Genomic DNA, 14,447 nt, shown 5'->3' on the forward strand with positions numbered 1-14,447 from the left:
ATGTTAACAGAGTTTGTATTAAATAAGTTAAGTTAAACCTTACAAAAAAGAAAAAAATATATCAAAACTGAGGAAAAAAAAGATAAATGCAACAAATACAACTACAATATACAAGGAGACATAAAACTGTAAATATTTACAATTACCTAAAATCAAACCAAACAGCTGCGGTTTTATATTATAGTGTGTAGGATAGCAGTCGTTAGCGGTGGAGGGCTTGTGCGTATTTTCGACGCTTAACTGATGCCCCTGAAAGTGCTGGGTGGCGTCATCAGCCTGCAGCTGAGTGGCTATTGGCTGGATTCCGCTACACTGAAGGAGACCTATAGAGAAGATGCTGCCGGCTCAGACGGAAAACAGCCGGCAACGAGGGAAATCAGTCAAATTCGGGATTTAATTCTCTCCTCGTCATTGTTAGACGTTTTATTTGGGCAGGGAAACGCCGAAGGATTCAGAAATGAAAATCTGGAGCACGGAGCACATATTCAGGTAGCTAGATAGTAGCGCTGCTAGTGACATTCGTGATGATCAACCTCGCACCGCCTGCCTTAATAGAACATTAGCGGTAAATAAACAAATAAACAAATAAACAAACAAGCAAAACATTTAACTGATACGTTGCTGGTGTTATTGTGATATTCGTTTAAATAGTGTGAAAGTGTGGTATGTTTTATGTCTAGTTCTTTGCCGATCGAAACAGCACATATGCAGGGAGAACTTGGTATAGGCCCCATATTATGCAAAACTAAATTTTCCTTACATTTCGCCATATATTGATATAATATGTACAGATTGTTACATTTGACAAATGTGGTCGAAACAGCCGACGCGTTAAAAATTAACGGCAAAAAAACAACAACTATTTATTTAAATTATTTTTGTGATGTCATGAAAACTACGAAAACCCTATTCAGATTTACGTCACGTAAGCCCCGCCCATTTACGTTAAACATACATTACGTGATTGAGTCTGGACTGCTTTTTTCATTTGGCACATTGAAGGGCAGCCAATCTGAACATACTGTACATATTAACATGCTGATTCTAAGGGATGAAGCTTAGGGCTTCATTGAGAGAAAAAAAAAAAAATAATAATAATAATAATAAATAAATAAATATATATATATATATATATATATATGAATGACAAAAGCCCCCGCAGAATTAAGCTTAAAAGTGTCTGTCCAAATACTTATGCTCCCGCATGTCATTGCTCTATAATAATAGGACTATAATTGGATAAGTGCGGGTGTACCATCTTTCTTCATTTTGTGCTCATGCTTCCTGTCATCACAAGTTTATTTGTCACTTTGCTTCTTGCAACTTTTCACTCTCTCTAGGAAATATCATGATGATGAAACCATGTCTAACAAAAGCCTGTTGTAAGCTTTCTACTGATACTTCCCATTTTGCTGTAACATGCCTGTTCATAACTTCCTAAAAACTAAAAATGGACTGCCCTTCCAGCACTAAATCTTCAGCATACGCTCAACCCAAATAGCACGGTCATCTGCTCTGTTCTTACTCCACAGCTACCCCTGGGAGACGGTGATCAAAGCAGCCATGAGAAAGTACCCCAATCCAATGAACCCCAGCGTAGTAGGAGTGGATGTGCTGGACAGGAATTTGGACAAAAACGGGCGTCTCCACAGCCATCGGCTCCTGAGCACAGAGTGGGGCCTGCCAGGTGTCGTCAGAGCGGTCAGTAGGCAAGGCTGTTTACTATGAGCCTTCTTGTAGGGCACTTGAACACAGGCTGGGAGTCAAATGAATGGAAGTGTCCAGCAAAAAATCAAAAGAGCATGATGCACCCCATCACTATCCCTACCCTATCCTTGTCCTCCCGTGACAATCCCCATCCCTGTTTCTCTAGCATGTGCACTCTATATCCCGGCCTGCCACCTCTCTCGCGTCTTTCCCTGTCTGTCCCATGTTGTGCACATGCTGCATGCTCCTTTTGTCTCTCTCTCTCTCTCTCTCTCTCTCTCTCTCTCTCTCTCTCTCTCTCTCTCTCTCTCATGCAATTTCTGTCCTTGTCTGCCCCTCTCATACACTCTCTGTTTTCCTGTCTGTCTACATTTCACTGTCTGTCTTTCCTGCACTCTCTCTATATGTCCCTGTCTGTCTGTCTCTCTTGCGTTCTCCCTATTCCCAGTCTGTCTTTCTCTTGATGTCTGTCTCTCTTGTGCTCGCTCTAGGTCCCTAGGGGTGTAACAGCCTCTCTCATTCATGCACGTGTGCATTCTCTCTCCCTGTTTGCCTTTCTCTTTTGTGTGTGCTTCTCTCTCTCTATTGTCTATAGCTGGGTTCGTCAGGGGGGGTGATGGTAGTCTGAAAGCTCTATTTGTGGAGTGTTTGAACTCTACCAAACCAGACTCTTAAAAACTCAGAAAATACTGGCTGTGCAGTTTAAGTAGCGAACCTTTTTTAAATGATTGTAACATTACAAAGTTAAAAATGAAATAAATAAGCAGATTGTCTTTTTGTAGATTTTGGGCACAAATCGAACCCTCACCTACGTTAAAGAGCATTCCATTGTGGATCCTCAAGAAAAGAAAATGGAGCTTTGCTCAACAAATGTGAGTACAGTAAAGAAGGACTTATTCATCTTTGTGTATTATATGCATAACTGTATGGATAAATCATTTTTTATTAATTTGTTAGATGTTATGGAGAAGCTTATGTGGAATATAATAAAGAATTTGATGTACCTTTTTTTTTTTCCTTTTCTTAAGATCACTCTCACAAATTTAGTATCTGTCGACGAGAGACTAGTTTACAGGCCACATCCAGAAAACCCTGAAGTGTAAGTGAAAATCTTTAAGAATAATAATATTATTCTTTATTTAAATGTGTCTAATCACTTGTCATTTAGAACTGAGACCCCCTTACCTTACTAAAAGCACTTTACTGCTGCACAGTGAAATGTTTTGTGTTGCTTTATAGATTAATATGCATTGTAATAATATATAAGCTCCCCAGACAAAAAAAAATTCAAATGAACGAACACTTCGCAGGAAACTGCATACCATGAACACATGGAGCATATGGAGCACGCAAGAGGCCTATGCTCACTTAAGCCCAAGAATGATGAATATTCCTGTAGACTGGGATTTCTGCCACTGCTGGTAGACCCGCATGACCGTATGCTTCGATACACCTGCAGATTCAGCTATTTCCTTCACACTATGACCTTTGGCACGCCCAAATGCAATAACTTTTTTAGCCCATCATTAACATCTGCTTTGCAACCCATTTTTTTAAAACCCATATATAATATGAAGTGTATTGTTGTGTACCAGTAAGTAGTATTAGGAAGGTAAGAGGGTCTCAATTCTAAATAATCACATTAGATCACTTTTGTAAACGTTTTTGTTTCTCCCAAAAGCACAATATTAACCCAGGAGGCGATAATCACAGTGAAAGGAGTCAGTCTTAGCAGCTACCTTGAGGGACTGATGGCCCTGAGTATGTCCGCTAACGCAAGAAAGGTACTCCTTTCCTCCTTTTTATTTTTTATTTTTTTAAAGAAACATTCTGGTTATTACATCCTAATTTCTGTCTGATTTATCTATGCTGTATTACTGCAGACATGGTTTGAAGAAAAATCCATTTCACATAATGTATTACTCACCCACATGCTGTTAATCGGCTAAAACACGTTTGGTATCTGACATGTGCTTCTTTAGTGTACAGCGGGAGGTGCTAGGTCACTACTAGGTTACTTTGTCACTTTGGTGTGACTTTGTCATGCCAAAATGTTTGTGCTAGACAACCACCTAATATTTTATCTTAATCTGAAAATTGAATAATGCGGAATACGGATTTGGAACACATTGATTTGTGGTTCACTTAGGTTTGAAATGTGGGATAAATCATAAAATAAGCAAATATGAGGGCTTTTGTAATTATTCCTGTCTATAAGGGAGAGTTGAGCCTCTGTCTTCAAATTACACTTTACGCTACTGGCAATCATTGGGGTACAAGCACTATGCACCATTTTGGAGCCTGTGAGTCACCGATGGTCTGCAGTGTTTTTTATTCAGGACTTTCAGGTTAAAAATCTCTTTTGTTTTCGCTTACAAACAATGGCACTGGAGCTCACAAGGGTTTGGCTTCAGCACTTGCCACCTTTCTGACTAACTGCGCTTTTTCACATCTGATTACTAAATTGTCGCTGTCACAGAAATAAACATTTGGTTTGAAATACAGTATAATCAATTATTTCCTTTTTCCAGTAATTGAAAGTTATATCATTTGTAAATGTATTTTTCCTTAAAGTATAGTCAGTGTTTAAAAGTTGTAGTTTCTAAGCTTGGGCAAATGCTTCAAAATGAGTGTGTTTGATAATCAACGGAATGCTACAGATGTGGTAGATGGACATGAGGTTGAAAAAAAAAAAAAAAAAGCTCAATGTTGTCGTATCCTTGGTGGAACTTGGATTCAATGCCAATACGTAGCGTAGGCCTTGTTTCAAGGCCAGTTCCATTTGTCAGTATTCTTCCCTGTATTCGTTCACGGGAATATCCGCTTTAGCAATCACAGGATAGGATGATTGCATACATTCTCACTGAAAGGTTAAACTTGTTCAGCAGATCAAAATAGGGGAAGCTCAAAATAGACCTTGTCTGCCTGAATGACACAATCCGAAAATTGCAGCATATGGGAAGTTTACTCAGTAAACACTATGGTTTTCTCTGGAGCTATTAAAAGAGTTCCAGGGTGTCCCCAAAATACTGTTATGGCAAAGGCAAGATGTTAGTTTTGAAATACAGTACAAATGATAAACGCTGACTCCGCAAATATGAGTTAGAGCACAGAATATCCACTATTGTGGCTGGATATTTTTAGCAATGGGAGATGAGCGCCCATCTGTGAATTATATCGTGTGGCAGTATTATTTAAAGCTAAAATCGTCAGGGTCCAAGCACAATACAACATTGTAATGGCAGTAGAGCACAAATGATGGGCTACATTTTAAGGGTGGCTTTATTTTGAGGTTGAGTTTGTATAGATGCATCAGTTGTACTTAATTACCTTTGTAACTCCACAGCAATTATCCCTGCATCTTTCTGCACGCACCAGAATTTTCATGGTAAAGTCACTATTAGCTTTTGTGGCTGGGTATTTCCAAGCACATGTTGTTCTTTGTAATTAGAGATAGACGTACATTTTGTGGAATTATGCCCTGTTGTATCTGTTGTATCTACCAAGACCGCAGATCCTGCAAGTTGTAAGGTGATGCTGCTGTGTATTGGACTTGTTTTTCAGACACATCCAGTAGAGGCTCTCAAAGTTGCTTTTGTTAGTTGGAGGTTGAATTGTTTGTCCACAGGTCTTTGTCTTTAGTCCTCTAAAGTTGCTAAAGGTATTGCTTTGAAAGCTATTTAAAAAGATATTTAAAGGCTTCATGCTGTGGATGGTTTAAAGAGAAAATGGTGTTGGAAAAATAAAGGTGTTTATAATTTATTGTGGTTCCACATTAATAATACATTTGTTTTGCTAGTTTGCCATTAATGCATTTACTTTGGCACGTCTTTCTACATTACTACATTAACCTACGCCTTAACCGTCTTGGAGTCTATAGACCACTTAAGTCGTGTCATATCATCATCCTGTAGTTGGTGTCATGCCTATATAAGCATCCCCAGGTGTAAGCAAAATGTATTTTTTACAAAAAAAAAAAATTTGATTTCAGAAAATTACCTCTGTCACAACCTGATGTAAACACAAGTGCTTCAAAGCATATACGCTTTGTTCTGCGTTCTCTGAATGACGAGGTTGTTGGCAAGTCGAAATATAGATTTCGATAAATGCTGCTCTTTATTATCTTGATCATAATCATCATAAGATTAGCAACCTCAACTAAATAAATATACCAGCAAGCTTTGTGAAATGTCGTTAGGTTTTACAGTTTTTACAGTGTTTATTGCTGGTCTTTATATAATAGTGTTAAAGTTTGATAGTTGAATTCCATTCATGCCACATTGTTTCAGCATGCAGGACTCTTAGGCTGCTCGTAGCACACACGTAGCATTATTTGTGTTTTGAAATTCTGTAATTTGTTTACCACAGGAGCAGCAATTTCATTTTCATGATGTTGCAAGTGTGGGTCTTCTTAAATTGGACAAATGGTCCAGAAAGGGTGGAAATATCCAGGTTAATGTGTTGTTTCTGTGTAATAAAATTACACTTTTGTGTGTATTTCCAGAATCACGCAGTTTCAGACTGCCAGTTTAGTTTCTGAAATATGAACTTCCAACCAAATTTAAGTGTGAAACTGAAATGTGGAGCATTGTAATCTGTTGTGATTGAAGGATGTTTTCATAAAATTCCTGGCATGAGCTTTAGCATTTATGCAAGCTCTTGTCCTTTTCCCTACTATTTAAACACAAATATATATCTTATATATTATAAATTATATTTTAGCTTTTTTATAATTAATATTACATTTAAGTTTATTGTCTCTTAAAGAAAATACGCTTCTCTAGGTTTTAGCTTTCTGTTAAAAAATACTCAAATAATGTGTTTTCTGTAGATTCTGATAAATTGTATTTATTGATTTTGTTACTTTAAGGTCCTGTTCTAGAAAGTTGGACTGTATGAATTTTGTCATTTTCTGGTTGTGTCAACTAAATTCTGTTGGAATAATGGCCTAATTTCTTGATAACTTGACAGATTATTTCTAATTTAGTGATTTTAGTTTTTAGATTTTACTTTTTGAATTTCTTTTGTTACCAAATTAGTTTTTTCCTAGACACTTATTTTGTTAAAATGAATTACTTGTGCTTGCCATATTTTGATATTTCTATCAAATTAAGTTATTATTATTTTACGTTGTTATATTTTACGTATTCTTTAGAATATCGACTGCTGAGATTTTGACCAGTTGTCTACTGGATCAAAGTTAACAAATTTAGTTTTTATCCTCCAAAATTTTCCATCCCAAAATAAGTCATTAACAGTTTTAATATTTTAACAGTTTTGAGCAAGTGTGATGATTATTAATGAGATTTGCAGGACGTTGGAGTATAAGCTTTCATTACTTGTTGGCTATATTAGCGTTGTAGCTCCAGTGCGAAACTAAAGAAGCCAATAAACATGTCTTGCTAAATTACTTCACACATTGTGCACACACTCTTATGCTAATGGTTAAATATTAGTTGATCACTGTCTGTTGTTTCTTTGTTTTTAGGGATGGGACGCAATTGAATGGATCATTAAAAACTCTGAATGTGATATTTGCTGAGTCTCTCCAGTCTTGGCAAACGGTTAGTATAAAACATGTGTGCTATTTGTGTATTTTATGTATAATCTAGTATAGCATGTGCTAGTGTACACCTTACACAGTACATTTCCAAACATGGCACACAATACAGTAGACCCAAATTTTTTTTTTCTTTGACTATGGCTGTTGTTTTGCCACATCTTTGCATAGTTTCCTTTTATTTGGAATACCTGCCCGATTTTGGCTGAGCTTGCATACATGCAGAGTGTAAACTGAGCAGGGAGCGCCGATTGGGTAGCTAGTAGCAATCTGTGCTGCCCATGGATGATCACAATACGATAAACTAACGCTAGTAACGTTGGTGGCTTAGCGGTTAGAGCACCAGGCTGTTGATAACAGGGTTGTGGGTTCAATACCTGGGCTCGACAAGCTGCCACTGTTGGACCCTTGAGCAAGGTCCTTTACCCTCCCTGCTACAGGCACGTGTGCTCACTGTCACTGTGTGTGTTTGATCACTAGGGTGTATGTGAGTGTTGACTGCATGGCTGGGTTAAAGGTGGAGGCCAAATTCCATCTGTGTCCAACACAAAATGGTGAATATGGTCGTCTCTTAGGCAGCCAGCCAGACACCTGCACCACTAACTTAAGCCAAAAAGCTCAGGATGTCTTAACACTGGTCGATGCAGCTGAACAACAGTCAAGGCTGGCTAACCACAGTAACACACTTGCTGCCATGTCCATGCTGGCTAAACTCAGCACTAGCATCAGCCTGCTACCCTGAGAGGTGTAGGGAGGTCGAGTTAGCAGACGAGGACAGCAACACTACCCCCGCTCTGCACTGTTGCTAGGGATGCAGCAATCTAAAACTAGGATCGTATATCGGCCCCGATACTAACAATATTACCTGGGTCGGGGATCTGATGATTAGTCTTATCCAAATGGCGAGACATTCATGGAACCCAGTTCTTGCACCACCGGTATTCTAGGCTTCATAACCCAGGATCAAAGTAACTTACAGATATTATACACATGCCATAGCAAACAGCAAGAGTCCCCCTATCTAACCTGTCATGAACCATCAGCAGGTAATCCAGCTTGTCTTCCATATATGGAGAACTGAGAAAGGAGGGGAGGGGCTGCTAGCTCCTCTTCAGTCTCACAGACTTCATATTTCAGAATAAAAGTCCTGAGCCCAGCGCAGTTATTACATTAGTGACCAATAAACAGAAAATGTGTTCATTTATAGCAATTTTTATAGTTTGTTTTACAAAGTAATGTTTGTGTCAATCCTGATGCCTTAAGTCTCTCCCTGATGGTCAGGTATACGGTTTGTTAATTCAACAATGGTATCAGACATCTGTATCGGAACAGAAAAATATGGATCGGTGCATCCCTAACTGTCCCTACCCGAGTCACATCTCTTGGCCAATTTGTGATCCTCTTAAATGCATATGGAGGAATGAGCTCATTTGGTCATTTACTAGAACAGAAACTGGGACACAATACACATCATAAGATCCTACTATTATTTTCAAATACCACAGTATAGTATTTATTGTTATGCCACCCAACCATATTGTTCTTAAACCTCAGAAAAAATGAATATTGCCCTCTCCTACAGTAATGCATATGTTGATAACTATATGTCTGTTTCCATGTCTGATTTTCAATTCCAGGGCTGAAAGGTAAAGTGTGGGCGATGGGGAATGTAGTCAGAAGCACCAGCTTTAAAACCACAACTGGTCTGTGCAACTTTACCCAGCAGCAAGTGTGGGCATCTTCTGAGGTGGTTGAGCACTGGTTTGAAGCATCACTTTGGAAACTTGTGAACCTCATAAAAGTGCACTAAGGAAACTAAGGTACACATCCTATTTGCAGTCCTCGCAGAAATGTGGAATGTTTCATCAGAATATCAACAATATGCACTGTTCCGGCTACCTCCTTTCAGGACTTTTAGGAAAACTGTCAAGGTGTACCAGTTTGTCATTGTTTATTGGTTGCATCATCTCTCCGAAGTCCTGAATAGTGGCATACAATTTACGGCCAGCATGTTAAGTGTTTTTTCCTGCTTGAATACATTGTTTTGTTTTGGGGTTTTTTGTATTTTTTGACAAAATCTAAATCTAATTTACTAACAAGGCTCAGTTCATCCTTAATTGTTCTTCTTTATTGTTGCTACTGCAGGTTTACATGCAAGTTAGTTTTACTTAGATAAATAAATCCACCACATAATGCCTCCATTTACAGTACACTTTAAAGCACGGGTCCAGATTCATCCTACATAATCTGTTACGTTCCACATGCAACTGAATTTTAGCTGTATGTTTTGAATACTGATCTAGTACCGATACTGATAGTGATGCTACATGCATATTTTTCTTTAGAAACTGTGGTTGTGATACAAAAAGAGAAGATGCATGGACTCCTAGTAGACTAGTACACTCAAAATTATTCTCAATTTCAATCCATTGAAAAGTAAAGTTTCATTTATGAGGGTTAAATTTGAGCAAATGGGGATTTCTATAAGCAACCTCAGAAAAACAACCCAGTAATTTCTCCATGGGTATGTATAGTGTAAAAACCCTGCCCCTTCTCTGCGCACTTTAGTCTAATAAGATGCACTCAGATGTCTATGTCTGATCTGAGGTAGGGGGGCTGTGGGCTAACTTGAGTGGGCTATTTAAATTTGCAGCAGCCGCTTTGTGTCAGTTTTGCAAAATAATATAGCAGTTGTTACCCCCTTATTCTCTATTTAGTGATGGACCATTATCTATGGTCTCAGGGCTTGGATGGAGAAGTCAATTTGTAGTCTCTCTTCAGTATACAAGAGAAAAGGGTGTGATGTCTGCTACCTGAAAAGCAAATAAGTAATGTATGTAAATATGCATGGTGTGCATGATCTACATGTCCTACAGATGGGTCCATAAGTTTGCCTCTGTACGCCACTACAAAACTATATGGACAACACTGCCTCCACCGTGTTTGACAGATGTAATTCAACTCGATTGTCATTATACTAATACAGGCTTGTACAGTACAATGAAACACTTTGTGGTATACTGTCCTGTATCGTGAGCCTTGGTTGTATCAATCTAATCAAAGTCTAATCTAGCCTCTCCATTCTTGAGTGTTACCAGTGATTTATATCTTAAGGTAAATCCACAGTTAAATGGCACGCCTATCTTCTTGAGTGTGTTCTTTATTTGACTACATGTTTCTACACAGTTCATACAGTTTAGTTGTCTATGGATTTCCAGGCCTTTTGGTATTGCCAGACTCACCAGTAGATTTTTTTATTATGTGTTTTAAATTGACCAAATTGTTGATTTTGGCACTGATAAAGTTTTCTCAGCCTACTGATGGCTTTCTCCACTTGCATCCAAAACTCTTTGGACTGGAGTTGGAAACAGGCCACATCTGGCCATTTAACTGTGTATCAGTCAGTTGTCCAAGTATTTAGAGCCAGTGAAAATGGAGGGACAATGTAAATAACTTGTGTACTAATTATTCCTAGTTATGGCAAATTCCTAAATGACTAATGCAGTATTTTTGTTATTATTAAACCTCTTGAATGAACCCATAGGTGTGCATTGTGGGACATTTGGAAAATTCTTTACAGCACTTCAGTTCTTACAGTTCTTCAATTTAACTCATAATATGAAATACAAGATTTACGTGATCTACAAAACAAAGGCTCTGAGTGGTCCAGTAGATTGTAGACGCTGTCACATTCTTTTCAAATCTAGTGTGGTGGTGTACAGAGGCAAAGTCTTACCTTTCAAATATTTATGGACCTGACTGTATTTTTCTTTTTATTTCTTATTTTGCCATAGTAAGTGCAGTGACAGAACCAGCAACAGCCGATGTATTTATTGTGTGCATTTTTGGTTTTATTTATTTAATCAAATTCTTATTTATTAATTTGTGTTCGTATTTATTTATTTATGCTATTTTTATTTATTATTTGCACATAATGAACCAAACTAATGCCTTTTTTATAGTTTGGCCTCATTTTCTACCACTCTACAAGCACGTACACACAAAATAACATAAAACGACCCCAGGATGAATGAGTTTTTAGTGGTTTTTGTTTTCTGGATGTTGGCGTGTTACATGGTCATGTGATCATAGAAAACTAAAATTTAAGGATATTGGGAATATAAAGTGATAATGTAAACCCACAGCTGCTTTTGTGATTGCCATTTTCTTTGCTCCTTCTGCTAATGCTCTCCCAGTTTAGAGAGGATGGAGACCACGTTCTACCACCCTGACCAAGTAAATGGTGAGAGGCTCATCAAAAGCCTCCGTTGTTTGGGAAATGTTTAATATTGATACCAGCATTAGGATGGTGCGTAGTAAATGAAATGATCACAGTTTACAGTCAAAAACAAAAACAAAAGGAGGGAGGGAAAAATAGGAATGGCCATCGGAAATCACCCCAGGCACCCACAGAGTTTTACCTCTGTCCCAATTGATCTTCCCAATATCATCTAGTCTAAAATTCTCGATCATCAGAGAGAGTAGAGCGTTTTAAATAGCTTAGTGCAGCCAGGACCCACCTACTTTGACAGCAAAGGGCTTTCCCAGAGTTAGCATTTGCATTGTCTGTGATCATGAACCATGTCCCAGTTTGCAAATGTGCAGATTTACAGAGGACTAAACCACAGAATGACCAAACAATATGTAATCACTAATAATTTTTGTAATTGTACCACATTTCCTACCCAATTTGGAATCCAATTACCCAATCCCTGTTCATGTGAACTCCCCCTGTGACTATCAGTGCTCCCAACAAGAGGAGGAGGGTGAAGACTAGCATGTCTCCCCCTCTTATCAAACTGGCGCTGATGCAGCATCGCTAGTTAGCCAGAGCGCTCAGAGGAAAGTGCGGCTTTCCAGCTCCGATACAGCAGTTAACAGATGCCTGTACTGACCAACATCACACTAGAAGTGATGTGGGGAGGACGTGCTATCAACCAACCCCTGAGAGAGCAAGGCCAGTTGTGCGCTCTCAGACTCCGGCTTCTGATGGCAAGCAACGTGACCTGGGATTCAAAGATATGTAATTGCTAAGAAAAGTGGGTTTAGGATTGATAAATATCACTGCATAGAAATGCATCAGCAGCAGGGCTTCTAGGGCAGAGACTGCTTCTAATCTGACTTTTACATATATGAGGAATATGTCAAAATGTTGGTATTTCAACAATAAAGTATAAAATATATAAACTTTCAAAAACAATGCCAAATTGGCATATTGGTGCAAGCTCAGCCTATCCAGGCTATATGAGGACCAGCCTGGACTTATCACAGTCCACCTTTTCTGACACAATTCTTGGAGACCACCATAAATGAGAAGAGAAACACTTTTTCTATACTACAGCGCCATCATATTTGGAACCATGAAATTTGTGCCATGTCCTCCAGCTACAACTGAGGAAATGAAAGTGATATTAAAGACATTTGGCTACAAATAACTCACATTGTACACACACATGAATCAATTAGCATGCCAATAATCATGCATGGCTGGTTTGAAACTCCCTTCATTATGTTTACGAATGTGGTGTCGTACATAAAATGTACTTTTCCATCACTTTACATAGATACCCATAGATTTACTGTAGTTTTAAGCTCCTTGTAATCTACCCTTTTTTTTTTTGCTATTGCGTAATTCTGCTACTGACGTTTTCTGTGAACATCAGTTGTGTCTTAAAATTGTGATTTTACTATAATGTTTTAAAGTTTACAAAGTGTTTTCTTTATGTTTCTGGACACTTTTTTTCTCTTATGCTTTTCTTCCTCAGCTTTAAAACCTGCTACAGCAAAAATATTTTTTTTGTCCAATTCTTGGACAGTGGACGGTGCTGTATATAGGTGTACTAAATATCTGAAAATTAGTATGATTACTAATTATGTTAATACTATGCAGCTTCAAAAGTAGCTACTATTTACTGTTTTGGTTGTCATACAAGGGCTACATGTGGGATTTTACATTCAAAAATACATAAATTACAAAAAAATTAAATAAAATACAAAAATAGAAACCTTTCGGTAGCCCAACTTTGTAATATTCAGTTAGGTTTTAAGCGTAATATTTACTGGAGGACTTACTGTAAAAATTGCAACATACATGCATCAGATGTCCACGTTTCTGAAGGCTAGTTTTGTTGCTGTGCCTCATAGAGACTGTTTATATCGCTCCCTCGACTGCATGAAGAATCAGGCGTTAACAAGCACACATCTGTCGAAAAAGTTTTTAATGATTAATTATTATTCATTATTACTGTTAATAATGGCATTAGTTTCTTGCTCTCTCTATCTCCCTCACTCTTAAATAGTCCTAACTTTCTCTGACCGGGAATTCTACGCGAAAGTGCAAGAATCGAAACTCCTGAAAGTGGATGTGGTGAAATACGGTGAATAGAAATCAAAAATCTGGATGAATAGCAAATAATTTTTTGTAATCAAGTCATAACATGCCTAAAGATGCACCCATGCACCACATCATCTCATAAAATTAAACAATTTCAAGAAACCACACCTTCAGATTCTCGCTTAATCCCACATGTAGCTCTTTTAAGTCATTATTGTAAGTGATGCTGCAGATCTGTTTTTAGTGGTTGTTTTTATTTTGAGATGAACAGGAATGTTAATGTATTCATTTCATATTTTATTATCTGAAGGATGCCCCATGCAAGTATGTGATTAAACTAAAACTTCTACAAGAGTGTTTTTTTGTTTTTGTTTTGTTTATTTAATGTAAGAAATAGGATGATGGCTTGCAACGGAACATTGGATATTTGGACCAATAGAAGTGATGAACTGTGTTACATTAGGTACCTAAATGTTGAAATGCTGAAGTGACCATTTTGAAGACGCAAGGTTTTTGTTCCACTAGCGACGATGTACAGCCATGTGGGAATTACATCGTTATTTGATTTTATTTAATTATGTATTTTATGTATTTTTGACTAGAAGAGATGTCAATTCCTCCTAAGAAACAAGTTGGCCCTATGCCCTACAAGCTGTTATTTCCCCCTTTGGCTAAAATAACCTTAATTTATATAACCGTCTACAAGTTTCTGGAAGCCTATCCTATGTGTAATGTTTGAAGGTTTTCTTGCATGCAAATCACCCCACAGCATCTCGGATCCTCAATAGCCGAGCATTGACCTGGTCATTCCAGAACTCTCCATTTCTTTCTTTTGAACCATTCCTT

General features: G+C 37.9%; 1 protein-coding gene across 1 annotated transcript; it reads left to right on the forward strand.

Annotated features, from left to right (window-relative positions):
- The first annotated feature begins 313 nt into the window (after positions 1-313).
- prelid3a (PRELI domain containing 3A) lies at positions 314-13,927 on the forward strand. The gene is made up of 7 exons (XM_072680372.1): positions 314-489; positions 1,533-1,701; positions 2,490-2,579; positions 2,736-2,806; positions 3,389-3,491; positions 7,196-7,271; positions 8,905-13,927. Exons 1-6 carry the CDS (start codon positions 458-460, stop codon positions 7,247-7,249), a joined length of 519 nt encoding a protein of 172 aa, XP_072536473.1. The 5' UTR covers positions 314-457; the 3' UTR covers positions 7,250-7,271; positions 8,905-13,927.
- Positions 13,928-14,447: the final 520 nt, after the last annotated feature.

This window comes from Salminus brasiliensis, chromosome 5, assembly GCF_030463535.1.
Source record: "Salminus brasiliensis chromosome 5, fSalBra1.hap2, whole genome shotgun sequence".
In the NCBI taxonomy this organism is placed as follows: domain Eukaryota; kingdom Metazoa; phylum Chordata; class Actinopteri; order Characiformes; family Bryconidae; genus Salminus; species Salminus brasiliensis.

Bases quoted from the DNA above. Each gene is read 5' to 3' on its own strand.
- prelid3a (XM_072680372.1), top strand. From the start codon at position 458: ATGAAAATCTGGAGCACGGAGCACATATTCAG. The intron at 2,580-2,735 runs GTGAGTACAGTA...CCTTTTCTTAAG, and splicing joins TGGAGCTTTGCTCAACAAAT to ATCACTCTCACAAATTTAGT. The intron at 3,492-7,195 runs GTACTCCTTTCC...CTTTGTTTTTAG, and splicing joins TGTCCGCTAACGCAAGAAAG to GGATGGGACGCAATTGAATG.